The sequence below is a fragment of the Periplaneta americana genome, chromosome 16 (genome assembly GCF_040183065.1).
Source record: "Periplaneta americana isolate PAMFEO1 chromosome 16, P.americana_PAMFEO1_priV1, whole genome shotgun sequence".
In the NCBI taxonomy this organism is placed as follows: domain Eukaryota; kingdom Metazoa; phylum Arthropoda; class Insecta; order Blattodea; family Blattidae; genus Periplaneta; species Periplaneta americana.
Genome location: NC_091132.1, coordinates 14656107 through 14675711, shown reverse-complemented (window position 1 = coordinate 14675711; position 19605 = coordinate 14656107). Strand labels below are relative to the sequence as shown.

The 19605-nt window shown below is 36.5% G+C and overlaps 1 protein-coding gene across 8 annotated transcripts in view; it reads right to left on the bottom strand.

The window, feature by feature from the left end:
- Positions 1 to 19388, bottom strand: part of MEP-1 — a 59337-nt gene extending 39949 nt beyond the window's left edge. For 3 of the 8 annotated variants that reach the window (XM_069815209.1, XM_069815215.1, XM_069815216.1), the window contains exons 1-2: positions 16051 to 16468; positions 15543 to 15630 (exon numbers count right to left, since the gene is read on the bottom strand). In XM_069815209.1, coding sequence (XP_069671310.1) covers positions 15543 to 15609 — 67 coding nt within the window. In that variant the 5' untranslated portion in view covers positions 15610 to 15630; positions 16051 to 16468. The other 5 variants (XM_069815210.1, XM_069815211.1, XM_069815213.1 and 2 more) reach the window with 5 other exon arrangements.
- Positions 19389 to 19605: the final 217 nt, after the last annotated feature.

The window sequence follows — 19605 nt, the reverse complement described above, 5'->3', positions numbered from 1 at the left end:
AGGGAAACATTGAACTTGGTTTGATTTTCGGCACATGAGGTACTTTAACACGAGTTTAGTGTATATTTTGTCAAACTCTTCTCATTCAGATTCTGTTCTCATAAACATAGCTATAACCATTGTAAAATTTTCTGTTTTATATTCATTTATATGGATGTCTTATGCATACGCAGTATAACTTCAATTATACGTTTTTATGGGGGTCTGAAGAAAAAACGCGTAAGTGGGGGGGGGGGGGGGAAGTATAACTAAAATGACACTTAATAACATCTGAAACAGTTTTGGAAGATTATATAGCGAGATCAAATTGCCAATTTAGTAAAATTTCCACAAAAGAAATTTGAACTTCACAGTTATATTTCATCTTTGAATCTATAATACAGTACTTAAATTTGTAACATATTCTTGAAGAATGTATGATTAATTGTAAAAGATCTCAGTTGCTTAGAGCCAAAGATTGCTGATATATTACATTTAAAACTTCAATTGAGAAAATTTTATGACACTAATTAATTTAACTTGTTCTTCCAGTGTGATCTTCATTTAATAACATATGATTATTTTACAAAATAGCCAATTATTTTGGATTGCTTGCTCCTAAAAATAAAGCATACCTCAAGCTGTGATTAGTGTTTCATAATTTGTTTAGTTACATCATGATGTGTTACAAAATACTTCACTGTTTCTAAAGCAGTAATAGCGTCATTGAAGGACACAAGAAAGCATAGGCAGCCGCAAATTTCCACGAATTTAAAACTGGGCTTCATTTTAACGATGAAAACATACTGCATCTTCGCAGTCTTACATTTTCACGGCAAATCTAATTTTGAGCAAAACTGATTCAGAACATATAAATGACGTTTCATGTGTGAAATGTATAAAAGAAATTTTACTGTAAATGATTATAGGTCATTCATTATCTCGTGAAACCAAATGCATTCGTGCGCTGTAGCTCACAGTAAGAACTTTATGGTGGGGGTAAGTGAGCTAGCTAGTTTGTAAGTCAAAGAGTAGCGAGGAAGAAAAGTTTCTCAGTCCATATTTTCCTTCCCCTCACACGTAGGTTGGTTTCAAGAGATATCAAATAGCCTAAAACTTTTTAAATAATTATATTTAATATAAATGGCAAATTTTTCTACGATCAATAATAATCACTAATTATATGCTATACCTCAATTATGCAGTGTTCTATTGGGCAACTTTCAATTCAAATGCAGCTATCTGTAAGGTCATTAGATAAGGAAGTTCATCAGATGGCGTCATGGTTGTTAATGGGTTCGAGCACACACTTTAAATGATCTGATTAACCACTAGAAAAAGTGAATTAATAAATTAGGAGATGGAAAATAACTCATTTTACTTCTTCGTAAATAATTTTAACTTCTTGTTTTTAAATATTCTTGAAAAAGAAGAAAATATTTTTTATTCATTACACCAGCCGTGGCGAAAATGCGACTCACGAGCACATTGTGGCTCGCAGTGCATTTCCCTTGCTTCCTACCTACAACCCCCACCCTCTCACTTACTGGAGTCAAACTTCGTTCCATATGTATTTGTCTCTGACCTGCGAGTGGCATATCATCGCAATGTCTCTCTCGAAACCATGTACCTCTATAAAAACGAAAGTTTCAAGTAGGATGGGAGGACGCATTTTTTTGCTGACAATATGATGAGAATATTAAATGTATGATTTGTTCACATGTATTACTAGGAAAACGGTTGTATAACATAAAACGGCATTATACATGTTACTGATGAAACATTAAAAGGTTAAGTGTTGTTGTTGTTATTATTATTATTATCATTATCATCATCATCATCATCATCATCATCATCATCATCATCATAGTGCGTCGATCCTTTTCCAGCAGATGTACGAATAATGCGGTTAGATCTTCAATTTAAACTCACAGATTTACAATGTGATGTTAAATGAAAGCTAGATGTAAGGACTTGACAAATGTTGAACTTTTCAAATCTTTCGCAAAAAATAAATATTTGAAGCTTTGTTCTTTCACTTGTTCTGTTGAAGCCATGTTCGCTACAACTTACATTTGTGAAAAATTATTTTCAACAATGAAAATAGTAAAAACCAAATTTAGATCACGACTGACAAACACCTTCGCGATCAACTTCGACTGGTAGTAAGCGACATAATTCCTGATTTTGAAACTCTGTCGCAGAGACATTCTGAAGACAATTAATTTTAGGTTGTGATAATGTGTCCTATGTTTTCTTGTTCATTTCTTTCTCCGTTACACATACTAAACATTAGTTTGTAGCCTTGTACTGTATATCATTATGTTTAAGTGCTTGACGTAAGGAAAATGAAAAACCGTTAATAAGTCAGACAGTTGGTTCACTTCCCCTTCGGGTGTCTGCCTCCCTCCATAGGTGCTATGCATGTTGCAGCTTACACAGTGGCTCAGCGCATGATGGCATTTTCGCCACGGCTGCATTACACTATTAACAGTTATATATCACTGAAGATCTATTAATTATTTAAAATAAATAACATAGATCTTCAGAGAAAAAAAATTATTATTAGATCTTCCAGGGAGATAACCCGCTACGTGCTACATTACTATTTCAAAATACCTAGTAGTATCAGCCAATAAAACACATCACATCTTTAGGACAGTGAAGTCAAATAAGCAAGGTGAGTGGGAATATTTAAAGGCTTCAAAAGTAACAATAACTCTCTGTTCGTCCTTGATCAATCTTTCAAACAGTCTAGTAGGAATTTTGATATGTAATGCACACACTATGCAATTCCCTTAAAAAAAATTGAGGTCATAAGAGTACATCACGAAAATGATCACAGGACAATTTTATAATAACTGAAATCTACAGTTCTCTCTCTTTCTTAAAAAGGGGGCAAGGGAGGCAGAAAGGCAAATAGGTTATTGAAAGTTTTGCAATTGTATTCTTTTACAGATACAGTAAAATGAATAAACAAGGGACCTCCCTTTACAGACACAGAGCATAATGGAAATAAGTGAATACATTTTTTCATTCTATAAAGCTAAGATCAACCATCATCTCTGCTATGAATTATAAGTACAGAACTCATTGATTTCAGTATACATGTACAATAATAACCCTACACTTCTCACACATTAGGAAGTAACATTTCTAACCCAGTCCCAAACACAGAAAATTAACACTTCTGACGCCACTGTTTCACTGGTCTATATTTTAAGCTCCTAATGAAGATAAATAAGAACATGCAGTAGCATGGTAGTGAAAATGCTTAAAACCCCCTTAATGCAAGGGTCTATTCTGCCCTCAAAGAGCTGAATTCCTTAACTCCTTATCAGTACAGACGAGAATTAAATCAATAATCTAAGTTAAATCACAAACTGAATGTTGCATAAGAGAGATTATAGTCTGGACAGCCAGCATAACATAAGTGATCTATTATGTCTTAGTAAGTGTTAGTACTGACAGAGAATGAACAAGTTTTCATTGCCGATGGAATGAGAGTTTGCATTATATTGGTGTACTCTATACGTAGAACACACAATAAGACCATGCTTCCTTTTCCTACACATGTTAAACTCTAACCAAACCAGTGCTGTCATCACACAGCATGGAAACCTAAATTTTTTAATGAATTGTATGGGAAAAAGAAAATTTCACCCATACGGAGCCATACAGCATAGAGGTACCTAATTTTTGTACAAGGAATCTATATTGATTTTAGATCTCTTCTTCTTGTTCCTAATATATCTTCTTTAATATTCATAAACATAAAACGGTCCATCTCTACAGTGCTGGAATCCAGAACCATACATAAAGAATGGTACCTATTTTTCCAGAAAAGCTACACCAAAGGAGCATAGTTTTCTTTTGCTTCACTGGCTTCTACGGGTTGTATATAATGATAAAAAGATGATTCTAATTTGCAGCCACAAAATATACATTCAACATAAATATTGTCTGATAACTTTTTATTCTAATGCACTGTCGTAAACCTCTCCCCCCACTTGTTACTAATTACCAACATAACATGAGAGAGGTCCAGGACAAATTACTTTCCTAGTATTGCGTCTTGTACCTCTCGAATGTCACATTTTTAACAAGGGGGGGGGGGGGGGAAAGATACAACAATGCATTAGAATATACCGTAAGTTACAGGTAAATATTAAACGATTTTTATGTTTTAAAGAATTTGTGGCTGCAGACTAAAACCACATGTGTATATATAAATATATATATATATATATACACACACACACACACACATCCCACAGAAATCAGAGAAGCGATGGAAAAAACCTGTAGTGCCATGCATACATGAAGCGTACACAGGAAAAACGAACAATGTCACAATTCCTTTGAGGGTGATATCGTTATCTAATTCACTGTATTACTACAAACTTTAGTGTTATTTTTACCAAAAGTGGTAAAGGAGAATTAAAACCACGGATACACTCATCATTTCCTTCATTTCAAGTAGAAATACCAATAAATTTTGCAGTAATATACTGAAACAGATCATTATCTCACCCTTAATGGAAATGTGACATTGTTCATTTTTCCCGTGTACCCTTCACATGTTTCAGGATTTATAAAGACAAGTGTGCTTCTACTATGAGAGTCATGGTATCTTACTCAAATCAACCTTATATTATAATTAAAAGATAAAGCAAAACAATTTCTTTACTTCTTTAACATAAAAACATTAATTAAACTACGGTTGAACGGGTAGAGAGAGGAGAGTAAAATATATTTCAAGAGAGGAAAATATGTGGTGGGGCACAGGGCCAAGAAAACAACTGCCGTGATGCACTGCTATCAACATTCTAATAATGACCACCTGAAATCAGCAATCGTAAGTTGGTGGACCTGCAACTCTTCTATCTTCGTACTGTGCATCTAAAAATGCCGAATTTGAACTCCAAATATTTGCAGTAGTTATGAAATTAAGTTAGCAACAGACAGAGTAAAATTTTACTAAACAAAAGCAATCTCAACTTCAGTCCAAGGGTCAAAGTTATGGATCCGAACCACAAGGAAACCACAGGAGCAGATATATACCAGCCAATGCCACTCATAATGACTTCATCACTGCAGTGATGGGATGTCAGGAAGTAAACAGTTCCTTCCATAACATTTGCTTCATTTTTTGGAATATCTATGACTCACTTGTATGCTAAGATACACAAACACAGACAAGTCAGATGTTTATCATACTGTACTAACTACAGTACATACAGGTACATGTAACAATACAACTACGAAATATGTTATCAATACACGAGATTTCTGTAAATAAATATTCGTAAAAATACGAACTTTAATTGCAAATTTCTTCAGAGGCTTTTTGACTATTTGGTTCCCATGCCTGGAAATCCTAAATCCTATCTATATATATAATTTGAACTGGTAATGGAAATTACGGGAAAACGGTGAACAGATTTTAATAAATGGCCCCTCATTTTGAAGCTTGGAGCCCAAAGTTTTTCGGAAAAGTAGTAGTTTTCAGTGAAATGTCAATTTTCCTACATAATTTTCCTATTTTCTAAAGTCCATCTGTTGTCAGTTTTGAGAACTAATTTTATCGAATCACGGCCGACTTGATTGAATTTCAGAACAAAACACACACTACAATAAACAATAGGCTATTACACGAAGGCCATGACCTGCAGGATTGCCGACATATTTAGAGCTCAATTCAATTTGTTATTAAAAACTGATTCTGCAGTGTATAATAATTTTCTGAGTACAACTGTGTATTGGATATTCAAATCTACGAAACTTGAGGTGGTTTGATGATATTATTATTATCATTAGAAATTAAATATTATTATAGTTAATATCATGATGCACCTATTTTTCATTAATTGTACATAATATTGATGCTATATTGATGACATGAAAGTGAAACGTTTTGAGGTTATGTAAGTAAATGTAGAGAATATCTTAATTTAGATCTTCATTTCTATAATTTACTGAGTGGCTGCTGTATATAACTACAAAACTTAAGATAATAATATTGTTATTAAAAATCAAATATTTTTATACTTATTAACCCAGTGGGGTTGGGTCTTTTTCATATACTTAATGGCAGTGTAGTGTAGATATTGATATGTGTCATTGTCTTCAGTATTGGCTCGAGAGAGCGCAAAAATTACAGTTCCTAAGGAAAGATCAAAAGGTATTACTTACTGAGAAAATAAGAGGCCTAGAAAATTTTGTAGTATCCAGATCATTTCAGCAAGATCTCTTAGTAGGATAAAATGATTTTACGCTCTACATTTCAAGTTCTACATGCAGCAGCTATACGAAAATACTATTGTTCGAAAGCTTAGCAAACCGGACATTTTTTTAACTTTTGCCTACAATCCACAATGACCTGAAATAGCTACTGCTATCGTCCTGACATTGATACTTGCGTTTTCGCGTTGAAACTCAAAAACTGAAGTTGGATAGGTTCAAGAGAAAGTATTTGGCCTAAAAAAAATCCATTCAGAGGGAGTATGTTTCATTATTATGGAAGCAAATAACTATTAAAAAACAAGTATTCTTCATTGGAAATAAATCTGAAAAATTTTTATTTGAACGTCTAACGTACTTAGTTTGCAGCAGCATTTGCTGCACAAGCCACTAGTCTTATTTATCCCAATGAACATATTAATGGTTTCAGCATCAAGAGAAAAACTACTTAAGTCTTAAGTCTATCACATATTCCACTATGAATTCATTATGGTTATTGGAATATAATACAAGTGTCTGTTGGTTAATGGTAAGTTTGAAATCATTTCAGTTCAAATAAAATAGAATTATACATTTCAAGCATTTTGTAATTAATTTCTTTTATCATGATGGGAAACATATTACAGTATGTATTGTATTTTCTTGAACCTTCATCCAAAACACGTACATTAACAGGGTTTCTATGAAACTGTTAAATAAAAATTAGTTACCGCTACTCTTTAGTTACAACTTAATATATCACATTTCAGTCATCTTACAATCTGTCATAAGACTTGTTTTTGAAGTTCTCTGATTTTCATTTTCACACACTCAACTTCTCTCCAGGCCTTCTAGACTGTATTAGACTCACATATGTAACGGTTAGCTACAGACTATTGCAGCTCAGGTAGTGGTGCCTAAATTAAATAAGTGAAGCAGAACAATACGCGAAATTTCACTACCCACAATCATTCGTTACCAATTGCTTAAATTGTCCCTGATTATAGCAATAGAATATGAGATATCAGCGTTCAGTTTTCTTTATCATCCATATATTCTCGTCACAACATGCAAGGTCTGGACAAACACGTCCTCAACCTGGTCCACAATATATTAGCGCAAAACTTCATTCAAATAGACGATACAGTCCAGAAGTCCAAGGAAGTCTGCCAAACTAGAGGGGTACCACAGGGAGACCCTTCTAAGCCTGCTCCTTTTCAACGTCATGACAGCGGACGTAATACAGACACAGGCTCCCTCAACAGTGATGTACATGTACGCAGACGACATGGTGCTCGGGTCTACCAACATAAGAGAGCTACAGGTCTCCATGAACAATCTTTCAGCTTGGGCTGACGAAAACGGTCTGCTCATAAACTGTCCAAATGGTATTCAGAAAGGGAGGAAGAATAGCAAAAAGTGATACAATCTGGATACAAAATCGACCCCTGCAAATTACAAATGCATTTAAATACCTCGGTGTAACGATACAGACGACAGCAAAATCCTTCAGAATCCACACTCAAGAACGAGCAATGGCCGCAGTAATAGCTATCCACGACATACCAGACATTACCCAACTAGCACTCTCAACAGGCATGCAGCTTTTCTATGCCAAGATACTCCCTATACTGTCATATGGATTGGACATCACATGGATCCGGCTAAACTACAATGACCTCAAGACCATGGAGAACGTCAAAGCAAGGTTCTTAAAAGCAGCACTGGGAATCTCAAAATATGCACCCTCCAGAATGGCGTACGAACTCGCGTGAGAACCCTTCCTGATAGAGGAACTACGAAGCAGACTCATGCTGCCATCTACCGCAGCAGAACTTCGACTACACACGGTCATGCAAGAGAAGAAGGCGGAAATAGAAAGTGAATTCTATGGAACGGACGCGATGATCAACCGCAACTGGACAGGGCCGAACAACAAGTTACGAAGCGCCATAACAAGGCCAGCAGTTCACGGTTTTCACCACAAACTGTGCAACGAAGTGTGTCCAAAATATCATTTTAGTAAATGTGTGAATAGAACGAAGTCACTGGTGGAATATAGTAAAGAGAAGTAACTCATACCAAACTAAATTGCACGTTTGTGCGCACTTCTTTCTTAAATATATTCTCGTTCATTTCTTTCATTCATGACTTTCCTCTTCTTTTCACGTCCTATTTCACCTCATCTTTCCTTCTTGTCCTAGGTTTTCCAAGAGGTCTCTCTCTCTCTCTGTCCACTAACATTTAATATCTATGTCGTCTTTGGTAATCTTTCATCACCCATCCTCATGACATGCTCAAACCACCTACTTCCCTTTCAGTTTATCTTACAGTTTTTCAATTCCCAAAATGTTTAAAGTGTCAGTGATCACTATATATGAGCATTTCCCTCACACCTTAATAAAAAATGCGTATATATATGCTTGTATCTTGATTCTGAGTTCTGATTTTCTCTGTAGCTGAGTTTATGACCTTCAGTCACCCGCTGGTATTATTTTCAAAGATACTAAGTGTTTACCAGAGACTGCAAAATCTCATTCAGACCTGCCCATAACTGTTTACATCCGTGAGTGGGCTTAGACATGATATCATTCGCCTGCCTGCAACCTTCCCTCACAAGCAGACAGGCAGTGTGGTTGCACATGACTCCCAAACACTCCTAATAGCGACCTGAAAGGACTGTTGTGGCCAGCGACCAGTACCAGACTGTGCTGGTTCAGTTGTATTGTGCAAAATAAACTTCAACTATCCTCCAAACCTGACATGAAGCATAGATCATTCTAGCACCCATTTTGGTCTAGTGCAGGTGTTGGACATTACTACAGTAGATTTTTTTCAACATATTACATTTATTGTCAATGTAAATACCAATAATTACTATTACTGATTTGAACATTTCTTACACAATGAACGAGAAAACATAGTGTGAGGAAATCCGCGCGACTTTTAGCTGGTGACTACTCCCGGGTTAAATATGAAGATAACTTCCATCTTCTGGATTACGAACAAAACACATTCTTAAAAAAAAAAAAAAAAAAAAAAAAAAGGATATTTGACTACATTTATCAATGGTACAGGTGGCTCAGTTGGTAGAGCAGCTGGCTATGGACTGGAAGATCAGGGGTTCGATCCCAGGTGCTGATGGGATTTTCTCGTCAAACTTCCAGAATGGCCCCGAGGTTTGCTCGGCCTACTAAATTGAGTACCGGGTCTTTCCCAGAAGTAAAAGGCAGTCAGAACATCATGGTACCGATCACACCACCTCATTCTAGTGATGAGGACACGGAAAGCATGGGGCTCTAGCTCCATGCCCCCAAGTACCTTCATGGCATGACTGCTTTTCTTTGGGCTGGTAATTCAAAATTTGGTAGGGAATTCTTTCGGTGTCCTATCATAGCACGTAATTTTTCCATCTGATTCTGTAATCATCTACGTAGTCCAAAAGGAGTGGAATTTGTAACTCTCCTCGCATATCTGCATTCCTTTCCTTACCCAGCCTGATAAATCCACCTGTTCAGTCTCAAGAATCTCATTTCATTACCCTCTACCCATTTCCCATCATTGAAGGCTAATGAAATGAGATTCCTGAGAAGAACAGAAGGATATAATGTAACCATTTCTATTACTGTTTGCAAACATTGAATTTAAAATTTCAAATAAATGTTACAAAATAACAGTGGTTTATAAAATCCTAAAGATATTCTTTTAGTTGTACAACTGAAATATTTTTCAAACTGTTTGTGGAAATTCACTAACCCATGATTAACAAGAGGCATTTGGAACTAGTAAACGCTAATCCCATCTCATTCTACCTGCATAGTCTCCAATATCATCGCTTGCTATCGCAGCGAGGATTTTGCTTCCGATTTGCCGGGAACTGGGCTATCATCGGTTGCTATCGCTGGCCACCATGCAATGGGTGATTCGACAGGAAAGGCACTGCATTTTCACATAGTCAAGTGATGCTTAAGACTCTTGAGGTTCTCTTGGTTAGGTCAAAACTGATCTCAGAATGCAGTGAGTCTCTCATGACACTACTGAACATAATACAATTCAACTGAAATAAGTGCCAGGACATGTAAGGATTCCAGGTAATGAGAGAGCAGATGAGGCTACCAAGGAGAGAACTGAGATTCTATTCATAGGACCCGAGTCTGTGCTGAACTGTCTTCAAGACAGTTAAGCAGATTATCAGGGACAGAGCTCTCAAGAAACATGAGTTACTGGAACTCAACTGAGGGTTGCAGATACTCAAAGGGTCTCATTAAGAGATTTTCATAAAAAAAAAAACAGGTCAAGTGGTTTGTTAAAATTGAGCAAGAAAAGCTCTCTTGGACAATAGGTTACCTTCTGCCTTAAGAATCGCCAACATCAACCCAGCTTGTACTCATTGTTTCAAGGAGAGGAGTCTGTAACTCATCTGTTATGTGATTGCAATGCTCTCGCTCATCAAACAACTCTCATCTTTGGATAAACTTTCAAAACTTCGATGAGCTATCAACTGTCCCAGTCTGTGATCCTGTTCATCAAGAAACTATGGATTGATAGGATTTATCAAGAGGAAGCACAACAGATCCTTTACGTCGAACTATTACAGACCCCCACTGAAATTTATTTCAACTCACCATATTTCAACTACAGTAGAAGGGGCATTTAACGCGGTTGCTGGGGGACAAATATCAGTCCTGTGTTATAACTTAATCACGATATATCGGGAAATAACTACAAGGTCGCGTGGATGTGTAAAAAAAGTCTGTAACCTAACGCACTATTACTGCAATTACACAAATTTAAGTACAGTAATTAAACATTCACAATAGAAAAACTACTCACTACTTACGCATTTTACTACAGGTGACATCACTCAGCATTTATTAAACTCAAAATTACACGTCTACACATCAGTCCATGTAACCACAATCTAGTATATACAGTCACAAAGCTTGAGTTGTGAGGGTGCTAGAAACAATAGACTGCACCGGTACTATTTCGCATTGTCTGTAATGAGGCGATATTAGCGATCCTAGTGGTTAGCAACTATCTACAGATGCATACTTACTACGTATTGAGCTTCGCGACTGTATATACTAGACTGTGACGTAACTTTAGCAGATTTTCAAGATTTCTGAAAAGAGAAAGCCATATCTCAAGCAAATTGTATTGAGAACTTGTTGAGGCAGGATTTATTTCCCGTTAGTTCTATTCAATCCTTGGAATGCAATTGTACAGCCCCCAAACTAAAACCACTCATTGTTCATAAGGTCGGAGTATACCTGACTATGATGGTAAATTGTACTGCAGGAAGCACTATGCAGGCTGCAATATTTCAATGCATTTGAAAAATAAAAATTTTAACAAATTCGGGGGACATTCTTCCCTCCACGTTAAAGATGAATTTGCAGTATATCAGACAGCATTAAATGGGGCTTCTACTGTACTTATATTCCATCATCCTAACAAATTTGTGAACTACGGTATTCGTTCACAACTGCATGTACTGGTTCAGTAGTATTTACATCTAATTCTGTATTGACAAAATTTCGCCATAACAGAAGACTTCGTTTTTTATTAGGTGCACCACACTACTGAGGAAAGGCGTGGTAAAAAAAAAATGACGTGCACTAGTGAATAAAGGAAGAGAACAGGTCAACTACAGTATGCTCCATTCATAAAATCTTCAGCGTGGACATAAATACAGCAGCCAGTGAAGTTTATATCGTGATGGAAAATTTGAAGTGTAATAAACATTAAAGGGCCGCCACAGTGCAGCTAAAGTGCTCGACTTATAATCCCTGTGGATCCGAGTTCGATCCCCGGTGTATCCCTGATTTATAACATATTGGGCAAGCCCATGGTCCAGGTAACACAGGGATTTTCTCCGGGAAGCTCCGGTTCCCCTGTGACAGCCCAGCAAATCTCCATAATCATCTCATCGTGGGTGTAGTGTAGACCAGCCTCCTATGGCGCACCCTGGGCAACGACTCTGTCAGAAAATTGGTCTACGTAACTGGTTTCATATGGGTGGATGACGTAAGTCGAGTAAAAAATTAAAAAAAACAGTAAAGAATAGTAAATTTAGACTAAATGAATTATTACTCTAGTCTAGAGATATCCTTTTCCCTCTGCTGCATGAAGGTTTTATCAATCTACAAGTTTTCTTCAGAAACGATAAACAATCATTCACTTTTGTTGAGGCATGTGGATACGAGGCCAAAAGTTGACTGGTTGGCTTTGGCTCTTGATGGTTGTCACACTAAGGATTACAGAAACAGCATAACTTCGTATGTTATGTACAAAAATGTTGGGCATTTTAAAGTAAAACATGTATACCTTATTGCAAATTTTATTTCCATTGTAAATATGAACTCCTTTGATTTGAAATAAGTTGAACATTACAATGGTACAGTAGTTATCAACGTAGCCTATTTAAACCCCAACACATTATACGAAGCTAAATAAAATATACCCCCCCCCCCCACAAAAAAATACTAAGCTGAATAACTGTCCGTCCCCTAAATGCCAGTCAAAATGAAACGCTTTTATTGTCAGAAAGGAGATATGCACACTCCTAAGCGATTTTACTACAGTAACTCTTCAATTTTATGCAAAATCGTCCTCTAATGTAGGCTTACAAGCCAAACAAACTCCCGAACTGCCAAGAAGATACACACGTTCAATATTTTCACTAGATTATCCCTTTTCTCTTTATTTAATGCACGTTATAAGTATCAATCTTCATGTTGTACATAAATCATATTTTGAAAAGTGATTTATAATAACAATGACTTGCTCAGTTTGAAGACGAGTATAAAACCTTTTCTCAACATAAGAGCTTTACTGACAAAATATCAAGACTTCAATGTTTAGTTTGGATTTTAAAATAATCTACATATCCAATGCACTAAATACACAAAATACTTGCAAGTGTACTAATTTTGACTTACTTTATTTCCATTAGTAATTGTACCGTAATTTTCGTCATGATTAAGGTAATATGTGTACATTTCAAAATAGTAGCCTACCATATTTAATGTCATCTTTATGCCACACGATTTATTACAAAAGTATTCAATTCTTGATAAGTGGAATAACAGAATAATACATATTCAAAATCCTTGGTGTGGAAACACTCCTAGGAATTGAAGGCTAACACTGATAGAAGAGCAATATTTGGATTCTGAACTAAAAAAATGATAGAGTAGAGGTTTTTTGCAGACTGTGACAATCAAATGGGAAAGCAGGGATAGAAAGAAATGTTCATAGAAAAGACTGGGTTTATATGTAAACGAACCTAAGTATTTTAATCAACACAAAATTAAATGATTCAATTTAAAGTACAAATACAACATCCTGTACAGCAAATAAATTTAACACACTACTAATTGTCAGCATGCGTGCAAGAAAGAGATGCTTGTTTCAAATTGCAAAGGGCATCACTGTATTAGACACCTTAATATACAATCTATAAAATACAAAGACAGATTCATTCCATTTCATTATTTTCAATATAATAAAAAAAAACAGCGTACTATGGTCTATGTAGACTATATGGGTATACAAGCACGGGATATTCAATTTAAACAAACATGAACATGTGCTAGGATTACTAGTCTGAGAGTAAACATAAATAGCCCTCCATTGTTCCTAAGGTTTCTATTCTCTGCCCTAATTCTTCGTAAAAATTATGGGCCATAGAAAATTAAACTATAAAAGATGCTGGCAGGATAAAGTTAACTGGTTGGTAACTGAAGCTCCAGAAAATGCATCTTCATAAAGTACCTGAAATAAAACTAAATCATATAACCACCACAGGTCAGGAGAACTTAACTATGCATAAAATTGATCAAAATTGCTTATCTCTAGAAAAACGAAAACCTACAACCATATAATTCCCAGAGACAAGGTAAAGTCGAAACTCTCTTATTTTACAGTATCACAATAGTCATGAAAATTAAGACGTCGTGTCTTAGTAGGGAATTAAACAGTTTTCCCATATTTCGCCACCACCAGTTCCATGAGCGATTCTGGGCACTAGTAGTAATAGGACATACATTCATTACTGTGTACAAGGTATTCTGTGATAAATATTGGGTGCTGAAAATTAAAATCACGTGGTTAGTACTATATACAATTCATAGTACGCAGTTGTTAAAGAAAAAAATGGTGCCTCCTTTGGTCTAGTTCTTCTGTAGAATTACCTAGTAATCTCGAATAATTATCTGATAAATATAGGAATGACGAGTGAATTTACAAAAGGAACGCAACTTCACAGTATAACTTTCCTGTCAACATCATTTTATATTTTGTAATACGGCAAATACCTCAAGTGTGACATGCCAGAAGTGCTAATAAGCCTTGTTGTTCATATTAACATTACTGTTGCAACAACAAGCAACCCAATGCCAAAAACTTCGGTCGATCGTTACGATTGGCTTTTCTATGTTCACTGATAGCTATGAATTTACTAATACATTAAGACAAGTTACCTATAACATAGCGTGTCTTTTCAGATTCGGAACCAAGCAATAGTTAACCAGTACTACCATCGTTAATAGATCCACAAGAAATTCTAACAAAAATGTTGAGGATTTTCAAAGATGTAAGGTTCAATCAGACTGTTTTCTACAAAATCAGTATGCAGAGAAATAAACCTACGTGTATTGCACTTTGGTAATAGCTATAATATCAGATTATTATATATTCATACGGTAACAGGTAACACCACACGAGTAGACAAGACTTGTGTTAGGTTGGTAAAAACTACACGAAGAAAAACATACTTAATTGGTGAATAGCACATTCAACAGTTATGTTGGCACTCATCACCAGTTAGCAACATTTTAAACATAAACTAAACTACTACAGGAACTGATATCGAACATTCTATATCACTCGTCAATGTATCCTGTTCGACCTTTTCCAACAGCTTGCCTCTAAATCTAGATTTTTTAAGGCAGATTTCTTCAATGTAAACACTTCTGGGAACTGTAACGAAGACCAATGCTGCAACTCTGAAGTAAAATGTTAGGCTCAATGATTACAAATTTTATACAAGTTTCATCCAGGATTTAGTTTATTAAGAATATCTATCCTGCCCAACGTCTACAATAAAAATTACCCTGATATTTTAGTTGAAAGTACCATTTCATGGAGGTACTTCCAAATCAGCTGTCTCTATGCAACTGTCATCGAAAACATGCACGACTTTACCAAATAGGTACCTTGACTCTGTAGCCTACAAGATTTATACACGGGAACATAGGCAATTAATAGAGCACATTCCAATATATTACACTGAATAGTGCAGTCTTGGTAACTTAACCAATCACTGGTTATCATACCTGATTTAACAGAGCTATCAGTCCCCTCTTTGCTTCCTTCTCCAGTTTCTCCCATCACAGCCTCCATTGGAGCTGGAACAGAGGGAACCTAGAACAATAAGGTGAGGTTATGTTAAAGAGGGAAGGGTAAGCCATTTCATTGATGTCCATTTCATATCGAACTATAATTCAAGATGGCGGTTTCCGCTTTAATTTTGGGCCCTTCTTCACGAAGGCAGTGAAACATAACATTACTAAAATATAGATAAGCCACTATACTGACAATCCATGTACGAGAGGCGGGGAACATTGAGATCTTTTGCTGTGTAAAGGGAAATTTCCGATTGCAATCCGATTTCAAAAAATTCAACACGCTTACCGCGTCACACCTGCCTCCAGAGGACCAGGGATTTATCAAAACCACATCAATCACTGATCACGTAACTGATCAATAAATAATTGAACAGTAGCATTATATTACACTCGTTATGGCATTAGTCAATTTACAATGTGTATAAACGTACTTTACCTCCGAATACAGACGATTTTCAATTCTCCATACCTCTGAAATATTTTCCGCAATGACACCGACGTAAGTCAACTGATAACCACCAGAGCGCAGCAGTGCTGTACTACCAACACGTTGTAAATGGGTTGGACAGTTTTCCCATCACTGAACATATAGCAGCTCACTGTAACCTTAATTGCGAAGGTAGTTTGACGTTTCTACACTATTTCTGCCATCGTACTAAAACACGAATGTTCTGATAACAGAAACTATAAACATTCAACTATTCCACTGCCTTCTGGCCTCCCGCCATTTCTTCCTTTATACCAAAAGGGCCCCGACAGCAGGCTACCGCCAATATTGCAAAGCACTAGTAAAAAGAATACTGTAGCTGATTGGTAGTAGCGGGAGTTTTGAACTATGACAGCAGCAGATCACCACCATGTACCTTTCAAATCCAATGAATGTGATTTTAACTTCACATTATATAATGGGTGGTGATAAACTCCACTAACAATTTTTGTTTGTCGACGACGTCACTAACCCTTAACACCGAAAACTGCCAAGATGGCGACCGAGGGTCACGTGACCGCAAAATTGTGACGTACGCACTCAACATGATAGAGGTTTGGTTGTCCAATGACGTCGAGCGTCTATGGTCACATGACTAAATGGGTTCGTTTACCCAATCGGGATAAAGTTCGAAAATGTTCAAACATCCCTCACTTTAATGACAATGGGCCCACCAGCACCCTCTGGTGTTGGTGTCATAAACACCAGACATGGGTTTGGGTATGGTGCAATTAGGTTCATTTTGAGACAAAAACTTTGGGTCATAACAATGTGCCCTTTTGGTCGCCGCAGAATGTCAAATTTGTATTCAGCGATGGTAGTTCCACGACAAAAACCACGTTTCTATTGTCTCCGGTATGCTCCGAAGTCGTCCTCATGTGTGTCTCATTTTGTCGCTAGTAAAAACGAGAACACAAAAAAGATGTTGATGTTGACTTTCTGCCACATTCATATCATATGTGGGCTTAATGAACATTCCATGTCAAATTATGGAATATTAAAAATTGCTATAAAAAAGGACCTTTCTGTATAAGCCAAGGCGAAGTCTTCACGTGGGAACCAAAACCACTGTCGATGTTCTGCATGGAAGGTAAATACCGGTACGGTGCATCGACACTGAAGACCTACCGCTATTGCAGACATCAATTTAAAACATGTTACAATGTGATTGTTTACTTTCATTCAGAAAGTCAATCAGTAGGCAAATTAATACCAGCTGAGAGGACCTAAAGCACATTAAGCGTGGTTGACACGTCTCTCGATTGCGGTTCAGGACGTTTTACATTTTAAAATCAGCGGCTTTCTAGACCAGGATGACTGTTCTTATACAATGGCAATGACCTGTGCAAACGAGGTTGCCACCTCACCGTAAAGTCTTGCAAGAAATCACAATAAAAGACAATTATTCAAAAAACAGCCGAGACATACAGATTACATTATGCTGCATTGCTTGTTCGGATATCCAAATACGGTCACTTGTGCTCTTTCGTAACTCGTAACTAACCCATCCAAATTCAAAGAAAGAGATTTTTTTTTTCGTCGAGACTGCCATATTATTTTCTGGAGAAAATAAAACACGGTGGGGACGAAGAATATGTTCACAGACTTTTGTAGATTGTTTTTAAAAGACATTACAAGTATACCAAGACGCATTCTAATAAGACGCTCTTGGGATTGTAACAACGTGAAAAGGTATCTGATCTACCTGCACGTCGTACAGGGGGCCGCGCCCTTCATATCTGAACGTCTGTAGATGCGAGCTCAATTTAGAACTACCCAACATCCCTCCAAACTGTAATGGTTAGCCCCGATCTTCGTTATGTCGGTAGGGCGCTTACGCGCTGGCGCCAATTTTTTGTTATTAACCCAAGCTGTTTTTGTTTAAATAAAATAAATGGTGCGAAAGAAAAAACTATTTACAACTGCAATCATCAATTGACGAGGGCTGCACTCCTGACATAAGTACTGTAAATCAATATGATGAAAAAGGTACAACCGTTCTGGGCCATGTAATTATAAATGTTATAATTATCCTTGTTCCAATCAATTACACGTTTTGTCATCGAAGTATTTTCCTATATAAATTATGTGTTACCACAACACATGTCACCATCCATGACCTTGACGTGGCGATGTATTTTAGTAAAATGGGAGAAATCACAATATGATCTAAACGTTAAAATTTAAGTGATGTATGAATAAATAAAATATATATTATTAAATATACGTTTAGCATGGAAGATCATATCATCAGAAATATTTAAATTACTAAGAATGTTATTAACAAAATGAATATGCCGTAAGTGCTTTTCAAGTTCATCTTTATAACGAAAGAAGAAGATAAAAAGAATCTCTAAGGCAAAACATTATAATTATTAATGTATAAAACTGTAACGTCTTTTGTTTCCGTGTAACTGCAACGCTATACTGCTTAGCATCAGTTTGTTATACTGCATGATTACGCTTTCAACATCGAAATAAGTATAGTCTGTTCGAACGCCAGCCACACAAAGAACTATAGCAAACATCACTATTGCCATACAACTATCGATTTTCTCCACGTCATATCCATTCCGCGACCTAACCTAAACCATGTAAACTTTGTGAAACGCTAGAAGAAACGACCGAAACGACCAATCAGAGAGCATATTTGATTTGGATTCCCTGTCTTCATTCTCCCTCTCGCTCCCCGAAACCCACATTCGCCTTCTCTCTCTTCTTACTCTCCCTAGCTCCCATCTTTATCTTCCCTCTTGCTATTTCGTTACTACCAGACCTTACTACTCGATCAACCAAGAAAGAATAATTTCACTTCTAGCGAAATATGTTTACAAAAAGTATTCAGCTTATCGAATGACCATCCAGTTGTACTTGTTACAGACGTTACTTAAATCCGGTTCTTATGACCACATTATCCGCTTATGCTGTAATTGCAATAAAGCATTTTAAAACAACAAAACATCGTATAAATCTGTTGATATAACTCGCTTCTTCCCATTCCTTCCATTACAGTATTCTCTATTTGATTATTTACGAGCAATGACGCTAAGAACTTGGGAATAAGACACGTGAGGAATTCGTTCCAAACCATCAGCCTCCTTCGATAAGAGCATTTTACAGTAAGTTGTGGATAGAAAAAACACTTGCCCTTAATTATCGTCCTCTTCTTCCTGATCAAACGACAGTAGTTTGGTATTTTTCACACGAGCAACTTTGCTTCTCTTTGTTGACCGCTCCTCTTCGGACCGGCTCCGCTTCGAGCCCGTGCTGCTAGGATTCTTCGTGGGTGCCCGGAAGACGATGCGTTCGTCAAGGTTGGCAGGAGCTTGTTCCTCTGTAAGAAGGATAGTTATCATGTTAAAAAAAAAACAGAGTTATAATATGTGCATATGCCATAACTCCCTTTCATGCCAACTGTCATGAATTCTGCAATGCATGAATTGAACAATGAAACAAAATTATTTTATTTAAAACACTGTTACAACCCATACACAAACGCTTATC